The 15,099-nt window shown below is 45.3% G+C and overlaps 1 protein-coding gene across 1 annotated transcript in view; it reads right to left on the bottom strand.

Moving 5' to 3' along the window:
* Window positions 1-1,418: 1,418 nt before the first annotated feature.
* LOC144117387 (uncharacterized) overlaps window positions 1,419-15,099 on the bottom strand; it is a 36,751-nt gene continuing 23,070 nt past the window's right edge. Inside the window, exons 3-5 of the mRNA XM_077651237.1 lie at window positions 5,726-5,789; window positions 4,674-4,777; window positions 1,419-1,461 (exon numbers count right to left, since the gene is read on the bottom strand). Of these exons, the coding sequence (XP_077507363.1) occupies window positions 1,419-1,461; window positions 4,674-4,777; window positions 5,726-5,789 (211 nt within the window). The remainder of the gene's footprint in view (window positions 1,462-4,673; window positions 4,778-5,725; window positions 5,790-15,099) is intronic.

Here is a 15,099-nt window from a genome sequence, read left to right as displayed (position 1 = left end):
TCCGTCCGTCCGTCCGTCCGTCCGTCCGTCCGTCCATCCATCCCTCCATCCATCCATCCATCCATCCATCCATCCATCCATGTCCAATACAGGGAAACATCTCTTTCTGGTGTTTTGTAATGGAGGACACTTCAGCAGAGCGTGGAGCTCAGACAAGCAGACCTCAAACTTGAAACGTTTGTTTTTCTATTGTGTTTCTACCTATATGCGGTTCGGTAGTAGGCAGTTAATTATCTCTAAGCTTATGCTACTCATCCGATCATTGCAATCTAAGTTTTCTTCGTATCTGCGGTCTGAAATGTCACGTGTTATATACCGTGTTTCGAAGAGCAGCTCATGTAGCCTGTCCTTTCGAGTCCTTTCATGAAGTTATATCCTTTCTTAAAGTAGGCGAGAAGGTTCCCCTCGGGGATATCGACAGCACTTCGTGTTCATGTAGTTGTAGTTCAACTGTGCCGAGTTTTATGTGCATGCTTCAAAATCTTCTGTGGTTCCCCCTGTGGTGCACGGCCCTATTTGAAGAAAAACGTGCACGATAAATACCAACACAAGCATTTTCATAGCTTACATGAACACCATTGACTTTACAGCGGCCGTTGTAGGCGCGAGGCAGTGCCCAGAAAGTTTTACTTTCTCTGCCTTTGTACCCGCCGCGGTAGCTCAGTGGTTAGGGCGCTCGGCTACTGATCCGGAGTTCGCGGGTTCGAACCCGACCGCGGCGGCTGCGTCTTTATGGAGGCAAAACGCTAAGGCGCCCGTGTGCTGTGCGATGTCAGTGCACGTTAAAGATCCCCAGGTTGTCGAAATTATTCCGGAGCCCTCCACTACGGCACCTCCTTCTTCCTTTCTTTCACTCCCTCCCTTATCCCTTCCCTAACGGCGCGGTTCAGGTGTCCAACGATATATGAGACAGATACTGCGCCATTTCCTTTCCCCAAAAAAACCAATTATTATTAATTATTATCTCTGCCTTTGCGCCATCGATCTTTACTGACAAACATTCAGAGGAGATGGCTGGAAGGACGTTATAATGTATCGGCGCAACACTTGATAAAAAGAGAAAAAAATGCCGGCTTTCGTCGATAGCTAGGCCTGGTACGCGGCTTCTCTGCGGTGAAATGTTTGAGAAAATGTTTTTTTTGATCCCATCTTGGGCAGACCAAGCATTCGATACCCATGGCCAAGCTGCCTTTGCGCCGTCAAAATCGAACTGTCGCAAAAAAAAAAGCATCATGCTCCTCCACAACCAAAGACCAAAGAGCGAACAAGGGCCAGTCTTGGAGCAAGGCGGGCACAGTGTTTTCTCCGTCCTGTTCATCCCACACAGAGAGAACCACGGCATCGGTGGCGCGCCCCACGTCTCAGACAGGAGGTACTAGTGCCAAATCGCGGCTACACTGAATCCAGGTGATACGCGGTCACTGACCATACCTCGCCGAGTGGTCTGGTCGAACCTTTCTCCTGCGACGTGTGGTCCGTCAGAAATCCGCCGCCAGACACTTCCTAGTTTTGCGGTTTTATTATTTCCCTTACGCACGGCCTAACTTCAATGTAAGTACCCTTGCCAACCAACCTTCGCGTTCATTACCCTGAAGGAAACCAGTTAAAGTTGCGAAACTAACATTTCTTCAGCACCCTCGTCCCGTCTGGAATGTCCTCGACCGTGGCGTCTATCGATTGGAAACCAATGATAGCTTCGAGCAACTAGTGGCACAGGACTATCGGAAATTGAATACCGATAATGCCGATAGTTTTTAGTACCGGAATGAAATTAACGGCTGCACTTACACCTCCCTTGTTAAAAAATTTGGCCCGTCCACAGCACCGGAAAGCTCGGGAAAATAATATACATGTTTCAGTCGTATTCGAACCCACGCCCTTCGGTGCTAGGCTGACGCACAAACCACTCGGCCACTGCCGCAGGGCTGCAGTTGATATTTCTGTACGGTATTTCTGTCTACCTCATAAGGAACTGGTGACGGACGTTTTACAAACGGTCACTCGTCTTAAGTAAAGAAGGCGAAGAAGGCGACGCAAAAAGAGAAAGAAAAACAAAGCGGGCAGAAGGTCACAAGATAAAAAAGGAAATTACGCGATAGAAGGCGAAGCAGCTGATGTAAAGCAGTGGTAGGGTGTTAACGTAGTAAACCGAGTACACATGCGAGAGCAATGACACTTAAACTTCGCCGTAAGGGGTTTACAGGGTTAACGCCCATGTATGCAGAATTGGTCACTATGTACTTAACAGTCATACATCTCGCCGAGCCCCCGTAGCACTACTAGGCTGGCAGGTGGCCGTTTCTACCATAGCCACCGGTATGGATCGTGCGACCCGTGTTGCTCTTCCTGAGCAACCGCTCGTGATTAATCGTTAATTTAATTGCCACCTAGCAGGGCGGGGCAGGTTGTGATGAAAGCACAATGTTGCGAAACTTAGTTGACGCGAAGCCCTCCTCCCGTTGGCCACAGATGGCGCGACGCTCCTGCGAACTGACCCGGGTTGGTTTGGAGCACAAGACAAGATTGTTGGTACGTCCGGAATAGTGCTTTCGCGCCAAAAGCGCGTGCGCCGGCGGGAAGCGGATGATGGTAGAAAGGAGACGCTCGTGCCCGTCCTCCAGAAGGTTTTCTCCTCCAGGGCTAAGAAAACACGGTCTGTTGCCTACTGCCGCATCTGCAGCAAGACACCGCTGGCCCAGCTGTGACAGCGACTTTTACCCGAGCATATCTTCTGACGCCTGCTTTTACGACGCACTCCAAGGCTCTGACGGTCGAGGGCAGGCCAACCGCGCCGTGAGCAAAGTGGCATTCAAACTTTTGTTTGCGCTCTTGTGGAGGTGAGATACCAGGAATGTAACATTGTGCGTTTAAATATAATAAAAAAACGCCTATTTATCGTATTGGAACGCGCAGAGTGCCTTTCTTTGGTATGCGTTCTCTTTGGCGTTCGATCCCGCATTTGTGGCCTTCATCGCACCTGCGCTTGCCGGGGCTCGATGTGCTCGTGGTGTGCGTTGGTTCTCTTCGTGTCAGATTTTGCGTGTTTAGTGGTCTCGCCGTGTGCATTAAACGTGTGTGATTGTGCCAATGCTGGCGTCCTCGTTCCTTTGTTCCCCCCTGACGGGCTTCTCCCGGAAAACGTTACATTGCTGAAAAAGAAGGTTTTTAACATAAACACATCCCCCCGCCGAGATGCCGGGAACAGGAAGTGACTTAAGCAGACCGTACGTCCGCGCTCCATCATCTTGGCCGCAATATTCGCTTTGTAAACCTGCCAAAACACGACACTGCGCACATGTATTCCTGCAGTAGGTTAATCCAGGGGTAGCACGGATTAGGCCTCAACGTTTTCTTTACACTAGGAGCATTGTAAAAATAATGTCGCTAGTATTACAATAGTTCGTTAATGTTTGCTGTCGATAGTTCTATCGATACTTTTACAAATGTTGGCTTATGATAGCACCAAATATTTTGCAATAACTGACTATTAGTAACACTCAGTTCCTGAAGTTTCGCTGCAGTTTTTTTCGCGAATCAAAAAAATTATTATACGAAGCTGTGAATGTTCTAAATATGGCCATCGCTATAGTCATGAACAATACTAACCCACACCAACAAAGAAACTAAGCTCATAGAAGGCGACTGCGGGGCGGCTTATCGCATGAATATGCCATCAGAGATAACACTGAGGTCAAAGAGAACGACCTCCAAATCATCGCGAAAATTTTCCTGCGGCCATTTTTTTTTCTTTTTCCTACTAAGCCCGGGTCGAAGCAACGTGCGACAGTTCGCCACCAGTCGCGTTAAACGATAAAATTAATGGACGCGGCATCCGAAACAAATTCCTCCAATTTCTGAAATCTTGGAGAGGTGCAACACACAAAGAACTTAAAGCAGGTTAAAATGTAGGGTAGAAAAGCGAAAGTTTTATTAAAAATGCTCCGCTTACGGGTTCCGAAGTGTTCGCAATCGTTGGGCTGTTGTAATCTACATCGTCGGCTCCCTCACGCTGAGTGTTCCGCGCAAGCTTATCTGACACTACTGGCAGCTCCTACTGTTTCGTAAGCAGCAGCTAAACTACTAAGAGCAAGAAAATCTGCTAACATATTGGTTTAGGAGCAGGTGCGCCCAGTGTGGTGCGTCTCCGGCCACTGGTACCCTTATGGACGGCGCCGGTGGCTGTTGCCAGCACGACCAGGAGCTTCGCGGTACTACCACTATACCAATACCTTATCCAGTGACTCTGCGGAGGGTACATCTGTAGTGCTTGGTGACGAGTGGACAGAGAGCCCATCGTCTGTACCACTCATTCCGCGTGCTCGGGACACGCGGGAAAACGTCGCCAAGTTTATGCTTCAGTGTTTACAAGCGGCAAGTTTCTTGATCTTAAACTTTCCATAGCACTGTCGATTGTATTAGAGCGATAGCTCTACTAGATGCCCAGTCGGTCCGATCCTTGACCGCGACTAACCTTGATAAGCTGCTGAGCAGCTGCTTGAAGTTAAACGTAAGATGGCCAACTGACCGTGCACAACAAGATGGCAACCTTCAAATTTTGCCTGGGTCATTTCCTATATGTTTTACCATCGATAGTTCGACAGTGACTCAACTATTGATGGTACTATCGATAGTCTTGCATCACTGCGATCAACGCCTTTCGGAGGTATACGCACCGTGAAAATTGCGAGTGGTTAAGAGCCAGGCTCTCGAGCTTGATGCAGAAGCCAACGTCGCAGCTGGCCACTATGTTCTGCACCTTGAAGTCGGCAAACCTTGCCTGCGAGGGAGTTGTGGGAGGACGCTTGTGGCATTTGTGCAACACACGAATAGTGAACAGACTAGCCGTAAACACCAACGTTGTTACAAGCAAGGGGCCACGCACGTTGCCCGTATTTGCGCCAAATGGCTGCAATGCCCTCGTCGGCGGCGCCATGCACCACGCGTAAATCAGAACGGCGCGTTCTTCTAGAGACCGGCCGTGAGGTCAGCTGGAAATTTCGCGCCCGAAAATCGTCATGCCAAAGGCACAGGTTCTGCATACATATGCTCTCTGCTGCGGAAGTTGAAAAATTGAGCACTAAAGAAGCCGAAAGGAAGCACGAATGATGATACAAAATATACAGCTTGCCCCTACTACTTTTGGTGCCCATGTGCATTTCATAAAGTGTTCGGAGAAAGTGCTGCCTGCCTTCTTAACGTGTATTATTGTTCCTTGCCTACTTTTGTTATTTCTTTATAGTAGCTGAAATAAAACTGGAACATATATAAAGAGGTTTGCATGCAATGATGTAATGTGCCTCCGAAGCGGAAACATTACAACATAAAAAAACGAAGATGCGTTAGCTGAATATATATCACAGGTGAAAAATGTTGGCACGGCTATGCATGCGCCGTATTGATTTCGACGTGGGCTGATTCGTTGGTAGATGAGGCAATAACATTAACTGCCCTTTCATCTCCGGCATGAAAGAAAAACAGTCATCTGGTCCCAGGACAACGTGACCACGTGACTAGGTGAGAACTTTTTTGCCTTTCATTTCGTCTTGCAGGGGTCTGCCTAGTGTATCGGAAGCTTTTATGAACGCTGAACTAACTGCCACTTTATAGAACACAATGGAAGCATGTGCACCTTCACAGAGCGAGCCACTCTATGTGAAGAAATGCCGATTCTTTTTCATACCGACCAGTATACTTAGTAGGACATCATTCAAAGAGCATAGCTTACGTTGTATCCAAACTTCTGCGTGATTCGTGCAAACTTTCTTGCTGCAATCCTGGCCTGTAGTTCGCTGTAAAAATAAAAACAAATTTAGCATATTGTGCGAACTCTCATATGTCCGAGTAAAAAAAACAACTTCAAGCCGTCACGTGACTCAAAACTGTGGGCGATATATAACTAGTCAAGCTCTAACTCCAGAGTCCTTGAATCGAAGGTATACGGACAACTGCAGCGCGTGCCACCTAGAGCGACCTTGCGCGCCCGGGACAGACGACGCCCGTGGCGACTGCGGCAACATGAATATTTATGGGATCAAGGAGGGACTGCACGCAACATATCTGCGGAGTATGAAAATGAGACCAGGCGGCACTAAAAAAGGTGGAAGGTTTGCTATGAAATATTTTACTGGAAGCGTGAAGAGGTGAGTCGCACAATTTTAAAAATGTTTGAACTGTTAAATAGCGAAACCTAGCTGATAACGATGGGATTCGCGCCTCAAAGTGCAGAACAGCATTGGCGACATAATTTGGAAGCCCCAGACAAAGGCGAAACGCCTCAGGCTTCAACAGCACAAGAGGGCGAAGTTTATAGACAGGAGCTCCGGAGAATAACACACTCGAACTCCAAAATTGGGCTGACGTACATTTTATAAATCATCATAAGTGTATGCCTTCTCATGCCTGACCTAGCACTACAAAGCCTGCGTAGGATGCCAATGACCCGAACTCCTTTTGCAGAACCTTGCTCAATGTGTGGCCGCCAGGACAGAGTAGAGTCGTATATTACTCCGAGATACTTCACCGTCTGAACTTGAGGTATGTTATTTCTATAGACCAGGCAGATATTTACAGGAACAGAAACCGGAAATACTAACAATGCGCATTTCTTCACATTGAGGGACAGATGAATTCTTCCTAACCAGTTGTCAAGAACATTGAGGTAATTTTGCAGGGTTCCATAAAGAGTGTGAATGTCACCTGCTGATGCAAAAAAATGCAATATCGTCGGCGTACACATAAGTTTTCACATTTTGAATGCATTTTGAATGAAAATGTTAAAAAGAGAAGGTGAGAGAACTGATCCCTGCGGTACACCTCTTGTCTGTGGAAATCTCCTTGAGGAAACACCATTTTGGCAGCAGTTTCATTTTTCAAAAAAAAAACAACCAGAAATCCAGGCTACAGAATAGCTTGGGAAGTTCAGTTCCCGTAATCTTAGTAGCAGAGTCGAGTGCTCAACGCTGTCGTATGCTTTACTGACATCCAAGCTGGCAAGCGCAGCAAACTATTTTCAATTACGAGCTAATTTAATACGACTCTCTAGGTCAGTATGAGCACACCAAATTGAACAACCCGGCCTGAAACCAATTTGACATGGATTCAAGAGAGCCTTTTCTGAAATGAATGACATGACACGGCTGAGAAGGACCCTTTCCACCTATTTCACTAGGTTCGATGTTAATGAAATAGGACGTATGTTGTCCAAAGTTAAGCCCTTCCCTTGCTTTTTAAGCAATGGAACTATTTCAGCAAGACGCCACTCATGAGGTATCCAAGGACCTTTAATAAAATGGTTAACTAGAGCCAACGGATCTGCAGGAGATTCATTGAATAAAATTTTGATCACAAATGAAGCGACTTTATCGGAACCAGGAGACGCTGGGGATGAGCGCAGAACAATTTGCGACAGATCAGACATAGAGACGTCAGTGAAATCACTTGAGATGCATGTGAATATAGTAGGAGAAGGCAGAGCAGATGTAAAGCGAAGCTCTAGGCCACACGCAATACCCTCTAAGGCCTTTGCTATGTCAGCAGGGGACTGAACGAGGGATTCAATGTTGGCAGCCGGTGGAATCACCTTGATGCGCCTCATGAAATTAAACAAAGCTCGTTTATTTTCTGATTGTGAAAGGAAATTATAATGATTTGTATTATACTCCTCCTTTGCACGGGCGAGAGTGCGCTTAAATGTTGCTGCAACATACTTATAATGTAGCCAATTTTTTGGGCATTGATTGATGAGAAGTTTCTTCCAAGCTGCTTTCCGTCGTCTAAATGCACGCGTGCACTCAGCATTCCACCAATTGTTCGCGATTGCACCCTTGGTTTCCTTAACAAAAAATTCAGACTATTGCCTTGCATGGTCCAGCACTGAACATATATGTGTAGCCTTGCTTTCGGCACTTGTCTGAGTGCAAGAGTCTGAAGTGATTTGGAGGGCTGATTTTAACGTATCTTTAAAGCAACTTTAATTTATTAACGGCGCTGATGTCGCTCAGGAGGAGTTAATTTATACGCAAACTTGAAACTAATCGTGAGATGAGCACTGTTTTTTGCACAGTCAACAGGCGTCCAAGACATAACGAAGACTCCTGGGGAGGAAAACGTTAAATCCAAGGCAGAGTGGCATTGACTCCGAACAAACGTAAGCAATCCGGAATTGTTGCAGACCAATTTTGTTGGCAGAAGCCAAATCAAATGGTCTAGAACCAAAGCTGTCTGTTTTAAACCCCAACGTCACATGGTGCGAATTGAAGTCTCCCAGTACTAGAACCTGAGATCGGCTACTAGACATGAGTGAGTCAAAGGGCCAAGTGTCACGCACACCAGACGGGAAATATGCATTAGCTACCGTAAAGGGCTGTTAACCTGGGACACTGAGGTCAACCGCAAGGATTTCACATTAATTGTCCGCATATTGGAAAGAAATCCATGCCATGTGGCAAAATTTTGTACAGAAGAGCACTAACAACCCTCTCCCTCGTGATGACATGTCAAGCCAGAACGGACGGTAATCCTTGAGATGATAATTGAAATTTGTAGTTAGCTATGTTTCCTGTAAAACAACTAGTTCGGGTAGAAGCTGATTGCATAGGCACTTTAAGTCTGTTGAAGCTGAGAATATTGATCGACAATTCCACTGGAGTACACTTAAGAACCCTATCTTGGCTGGAGTGCCACAGCCGCGACCACCATTTCTAGAATCCTGGTCTTAGCATTTTTATTTGCGTTACTTTTCTTTGTCTTTGACTGGGGGCAAGATGGACCTGCAATATTCAGAGAAGACGCACTTCGTTTCTGGGCGCGGAGAACAGACTCCATATTCATACAGTCCATAAAAGATGCGTCCATAACGCTGTTCGAAGGAGAGGCCTGAGAGGTCTTTTGTTGCTCACATTGCTTTTGGCTCTGTGGAGCGGAATCGATTACTACAGAAGGAGGAGTAGCTTCCGAAGCCAAAGAAGGCAAGAGCGGAGCGGTGGACACCTGCAGAAGATTGGTCATCTGAGCAGCTATGACCTGAGAAATGCACGTGGATACCGTTTCCATAATGCGATACATTGCATTTGCCACAGCTTTCTCAACTGCCGCTGTAATAACCTGCGACCAACTGGAATCCATTATGGGTGGGCATTTGGCGGCCACACTAGAGTAGCCTGAGGCTCTCTCCCTGACTGCGGCAAAAGCCTCTCTCCGCGTGCATCTGCGCTTGTCTATAAGCTCAAGCACCTGAACTTCTTGTGCTCATGCAGAACAGTCAGGCGAATCAGGAGGGTGAGCACCATTACACAAACAACATTTCTCTTTCTGTTCAGGACATTCCTCTCTGCAATGACGTTCCCCATAGGCACAGCAGCGTAAGGCCGATTTGCAGGCGTTGCCGCTGTTGCCAAATCGCCAGCAGTTCTGACACTGAAGGGGCCGAGAGTTAAAGGCATCTACTCGAAAAGTCAATGGCCACACCTTAATCTCTGACGGGCAAAATATCCCTGCAAGTGTGGCAATGACGGACTCCGTAGGAATTTTGACTCCGTCAACCATCCTGCTGCATCGATAGACAGCAACCACTCCCGCAGGCGAGAGGTTCTCAAGCGTTTCCACAGTGCTCAATCGAGAGTCGACCCCTCGGACCAAGCCCTTGGAGCATGCTAGATGAGGCGGAATGAATGCGCTCATCGGCTGGTTGGCGAAGTTCGTACACTTCAGCAGGTCTTCAATACAGTCTTTATCGGTGACCTGCACAAAATACAACCCCTGCCGAACTGCGGGACATCAGTAATGCGCATGAGGTGCTTGGATGTGGATTGAAGAGCCACCTGTGCTGCCTCTGGGTTGTTCAGTCGGATAGTGCCTCCATCGGAAGGCACTAAAGCGACCGGAATTCTCGAAACTCCACTGCGGAAAAACAGATCAAGTTGGAGCTGATCTTGAAGAAGAGATGCCGACTAAGGGGAAAGCCCCTGGCCAGGAGTAGAAGTAGACATTAAACTCTCGTTCCGCGCCCAATCCCCCAGAACAGGTGCAAGCAGGCACAGACAAAAAGAAGGAGAAATTGAGCAAGCTAGCGCAACATCGCCAGGTACTTAGCCGCTACCCCGCAGCCTGGGTAGCTGGGCCACGTCACCTTCCAGAGCTCCCAACGGTTAACCTCCCTGCCTTTCCTCTTCTTCCTACTCCTCCTCTTCCTCCTCCTCATAGTAGCAACAATGCGCCTCACGATGGCATCAGATAGCCAGGTTTTAGTTTTTACGATGACGACCTCCAGAAACCAGCCACCTGAAAGCTTTGTTTTCTGACTGCTGCCAATTTATTGATTTTGTGCTACCTATAAGATGCAATCTATAATGATGTTCGCAGTATTAAGGCCGTGATTTGCCCCATGTCTACATTATGTTTCCAAGGTTTCCTCTAGCCATCTCTTCAGCGACAGCCTGAGAAAAGATACTCTCTTTCGGGTTTGCGCTGTGCAACGAAGGCAAACAGATGAGAGACAATAAGACTTCAGACAACAGGATTAAGTGTATCTGGATGTTCATCTTGAGCAAGCAACCTTGAGCCAAAGCCGCTGACACACACACAAAAAGTTCGCAGGTGCAGACATTTCCAGCAGTCTTAGACAAAAATTATGAATATTGGAAAATTGTATGGCACTGTTACGCAAATAATGAAAGAAATGGTCCTTTCTTCCGATGTGCACCAAAATCTTTTTTTTTTAACTTTTTCCAACGCTCGCATGGAGACGTTAAGTCGGCCATAGAAAACCAGTGGAGAACGCTTTTGACGAGGGCAAAAACGTTAACAGCAAATAATTCGGCAGAGATACTTAAGACTGCTTGCGTGTGAGAAGGCAAAAGCCCGCCCGCTCACCACGCGTTAACGCAGTCGTTCTCTGTCCATAGCACACGACCACACACAACCGGCCGCTATGACTACTTGCGGTGAAGTGACGCGGCAGAGGGGTAATCATCGCGTTGCCACGCAGCCAGCAACGTCCTACCTCTACATGACTGTTCGAAGCCGCCGCTGCGGCGCCGCTGCACCCTACGCGCGCTGCGGCGTGGTGTAACCCGATGTCACACTGCTTGCAATTCTACCTCTAAGCCGTCGACTTCGCCAACGCAGTCGCCGCCCTAGCGTGCGCCCCTCCCCCACCAGCTGCCGCATCAGGTTGCATTCGGATGTACCGACCGTCCGCATGAGGACGCCATCTTTTATGGGTACCATCAGGTGTTATCACACACACAGAGGAGTTTCCGCTCAGTGGGGCAAATCAGGCTTTCGCCTTAAAAATGCAAGCCTGTCAAAGGGAGATCTGCGCATACATTGGTTGTTATAGTGACATCTTACAATATATGAAAAAAATGCGTTCATATACTCTTTCCCGTTCGAGAATACTTTTGTCCAGGATTGTTTAGCATGGCTGCAAAATTCGATGCCTTGCTCATTTGTAAGAACATCTATCGCAATGGTGCCAGGTTCTTTTCTGGTCTTCTCATTGCCAGGCATTTTACAGCTCTTCTAGGCGTATTTAGTGGCTGTATGTGTCTTTCAACATTAAGAATCTGTTTTGCCCAGAAGCTCGTGAGCCTTGGGCAGTGAAGTTTATTTTTGTAGCTTTAACCATTGTTGAAGGTAAACAGTACATGTGTACTGCACTTGGTTGCAATGTTTGGAAACATTTCGTGCACCTGATATATTCAGTCAATTTTTTTCTTTTATGATATTGGTATGTATGTTGAACTTTTGCTGTAGCAATCACTCAATTTTCGTTCCAATTTTTCTTGTGCTACAATTCAACGTTAATTCTTCAAATATTGTCATTGAGAAGAACGTATTTTCTACCTTTTATTAACCAAATATTGTATAATTATGTACTGTTTTCTGTACTTTTTACTCCGTTCTGTAATGCATTCAGGCTCGAAAACTATGTGAAATAAATAAACAAATAAGTTTGCTGATGTGTTTAGACTCTCTATCATCTTTAAATAAATGAATTTGGCGAGAAAAACTCTCCTTTTGTAACACACTCAAGAAACACATTATTTGAGCCAGCAAATGTTTTGCAGCTTGAATTTCTGATAAGTCAGAACACTGAAACTTCTAGGAGCTTTATGCTGTAAAACAAATAACGTTTTGCATATCTCAAACCTTAAAGTATTTTTTTGTGTTACAGACATAATGTCCAGTATTTGTCATAAATTTTTTACATTAGACGAAAATTTTTTATCATACTGCCAAAAATTTCTATAATAGGTGCATATTATAAAAGAGCGCACTGATATGTTACATTTTTATGTGCTGTTTGTTAGTGTGACTGCCGTATATTTTCCATCAAAAATAAAATTAACCCATAAAAAACGAGCATTTTTTCCACGGTAAAATAGTAGGAAGGGTGGTGGCAGCGCAGACATAGCGAGGGCTGGCGCCATTAGTGTACTTGGTCATACACTGAAAATAACATTTTTTTCTGGAACTGCTAAAATGTTTCTGTGACTTCTGGCAGCAAAACTGGAAGACACGGGCTTAAAACACGACAGGCATTTTCGGACTATTTTCTGCAAATGCACAAATTTAGCTGCAGATTCCTATGAGCGGTTTAATGTGCTTTTGTGGTGTCATAAAGATCCTCAAATACTTAGATATCTTCTCAAAATAAATAAGCTGAATGCCGGTTACGCAAGCGGCATCGCTCTTGAACACTTAGGCACATGAGTGAAATACCATCGGCAGCCGTACGTGATATCCTTCTCTTTCCTCATATGCATGCTCGGTTGTTATCTCGCATAGTAGTGCGCGTTTTGAAGGCTCATATTTCGTCAATCACCTTTTTTATTGTTCTCTGCTTGTGCATCCCGCGTGGGATGCGAAATAATTTTTTCCCGTCATGGATGCGGCCTGCCGACCGCACGCAGCGGAAAGGCATCCCTGCCCTTCCACAATGGAAGGCCTGGAGTGCCTGAAACACATGATATAAACGGTTTAAATGCGTGTTGTGTTGTGTTTTATGACACATAGGCAACTGAGGCCATCATGCGCCAAGAACAAGGTATAGGAAAAGTCTTTTTTTTGAATATTATATAAATGCAAGAATCATCCCTGCTCCAGCGGCCCTCAAACATTAATATTACCCAGTGAACACATACACAAATATTATAAATGGCTACAAATAAAGCTTTAAAGAGGGCCGGGTAACATCAGTAGCCCTCCTTGGCTGCGGAAGGATATCGAGGCTTCCAACCAATCATAATAAAAGCCTCAGCTTTTTTCTCAGGCATGAGAAATTGGCTGAGGTGTACTACAATTCAAACAAACCAGTGAGGAGAAAATTTAGAGTCTCTTCAGCAATCCAGTTTCGTTAAGAAAGCTAAAAAGACATGATATATTAACAATTGCATCATCTCCTAAAAGCAGTGCTGGATGAAAAGGAATGCATTTATTATAAAATTCAGTAAAATACGTTTTTCTTAGTTCTTCCAATTCCACACAAGAGAATAAAATGTGGTTAACCGTGAGTTCATCTCCACATTCTTCGCAAACAGGTTTCTCTTGTTTTGTTAGTAGGAAGTTGTGCCTAAGGTGCGTGTGGTCTATTCGGAGACGGCATAAGATCACTTCCTTGAAACGTTCTTGGTGCACACACGACTTAAATTCACCTAAAACTGGTTTTACCAAGTGTAGTTTATTTTTACCTCATTGTTCCATGCCGACTGCCATTTTTTTCTTAGTTTCCTTGCTACTAATTTCATTCAATCATTAAACGGCGTATTTACTTTCATTATTTTCTCGCCACGTGCTTTACCAGCACACACATCTGCTCTCTCATTGCCTTTTATTCCCACATGACTCGGGACCCAGCACAGTTTTATATTTGGTCCTTGAGCTGTCGCAGTTACTATGTTGTGTATGATATCACCAAGAAGAGGGGAGCTTGCATTCTTAGAATTGAGAGCTCTAAGTACACTTAAGGAGTCTGTGTAAATAACAGCATTTTTGAGGTTCTCACTTAGTATTTTTTCTATGGTCATACATACTGCGTAGTACTCCGCGGTGAAGATGGAGGAACAGTGTGGTAGTCTTTCTATTTGCTCCGAATTTCCTCGCACCACTGCGCTTCCTACGCAACTATCTCTTTTTGATCCATCAGTATAAAATTCTGTAAAACTACTGTATTTTTATTCAAGGGCACGGGATTCTTGTAATATATGTTGCTGTGGAGTTCGCTTTTTACGAAAATGTGCAAGAGTGAGGTCACAGATTTCAGGAAAATTGAACCATGGAGGCAGTGGACCACGTCTTCGAGCAACGCCAGGTAATGCATCCTTTACGCCGAGGTTTTTTCACATATATTCAAAACGCAGGAGAAGTGGCCTTATAGCTAATGGTTTGTTGATATATAGTGTTCTAGATGGGCACTTAGTGACTATTTTCTTACTGATATGTTTAGGTAGTGAACGTATTTTTAAAACGTACGAGCATGTGAGCATGGTTCTTCTCTCTGTAAGTGATGGTTCGTTGGTATCCACATAAAGACTGTTTATCGGTGACGTCCTGTATGCACCGGTGGAAAGAAGCAAACCTAAATTGTGTACTGGGTCTAGCCGTTTAAGGTACGAGTGCCTCGCTGATCTATAAACTATGCATCCTTAATCTAATGTAGAACGTACTACAGAGCGATGAATCTGTAAAAGACAAGTCCTATCGGAACCCCAATGTTTTCGTGAAAGTACTTTTAGTATATTCAGAGATTTAGAAGCTTTCTTTTTGAGTATGTTTATGCGCGGTAGGAATGTGAGCTTTTTGTCATAAGTTATTCCTGAGAAATTTGTGCTCATCTTTAATTGGTAGTGCGACTTCATTTAAATACAGGGAGGGATCAGTGTGCAGTCCTATTCTAAGCGAAAAAAGAACAGCTACTGAATTTTGCGTAGAAAACTTGAAACCGTTTTTGTCTGCCAAAGTTGCTAGTTTATTTACTGTCATCTGTATTTGCCTCTCACACGATGTAACGCTAGAGGATGTGCAAGCAATCTGGAGATAGTCGACGTAGACAGAATACATGATAGACTTCGGGATTATTTTTGCTAGGGAATTCATTTT

Source organism: Amblyomma americanum, chromosome 1, assembly GCF_052857255.1.
Source record: "Amblyomma americanum isolate KBUSLIRL-KWMA chromosome 1, ASM5285725v1, whole genome shotgun sequence".
Lineage (NCBI taxonomy): Eukaryota > Metazoa > Arthropoda > Arachnida > Ixodida > Ixodidae > Amblyomma > Amblyomma americanum.
This window is presented reverse-complemented; position numbering and strand designations above follow the sequence as displayed.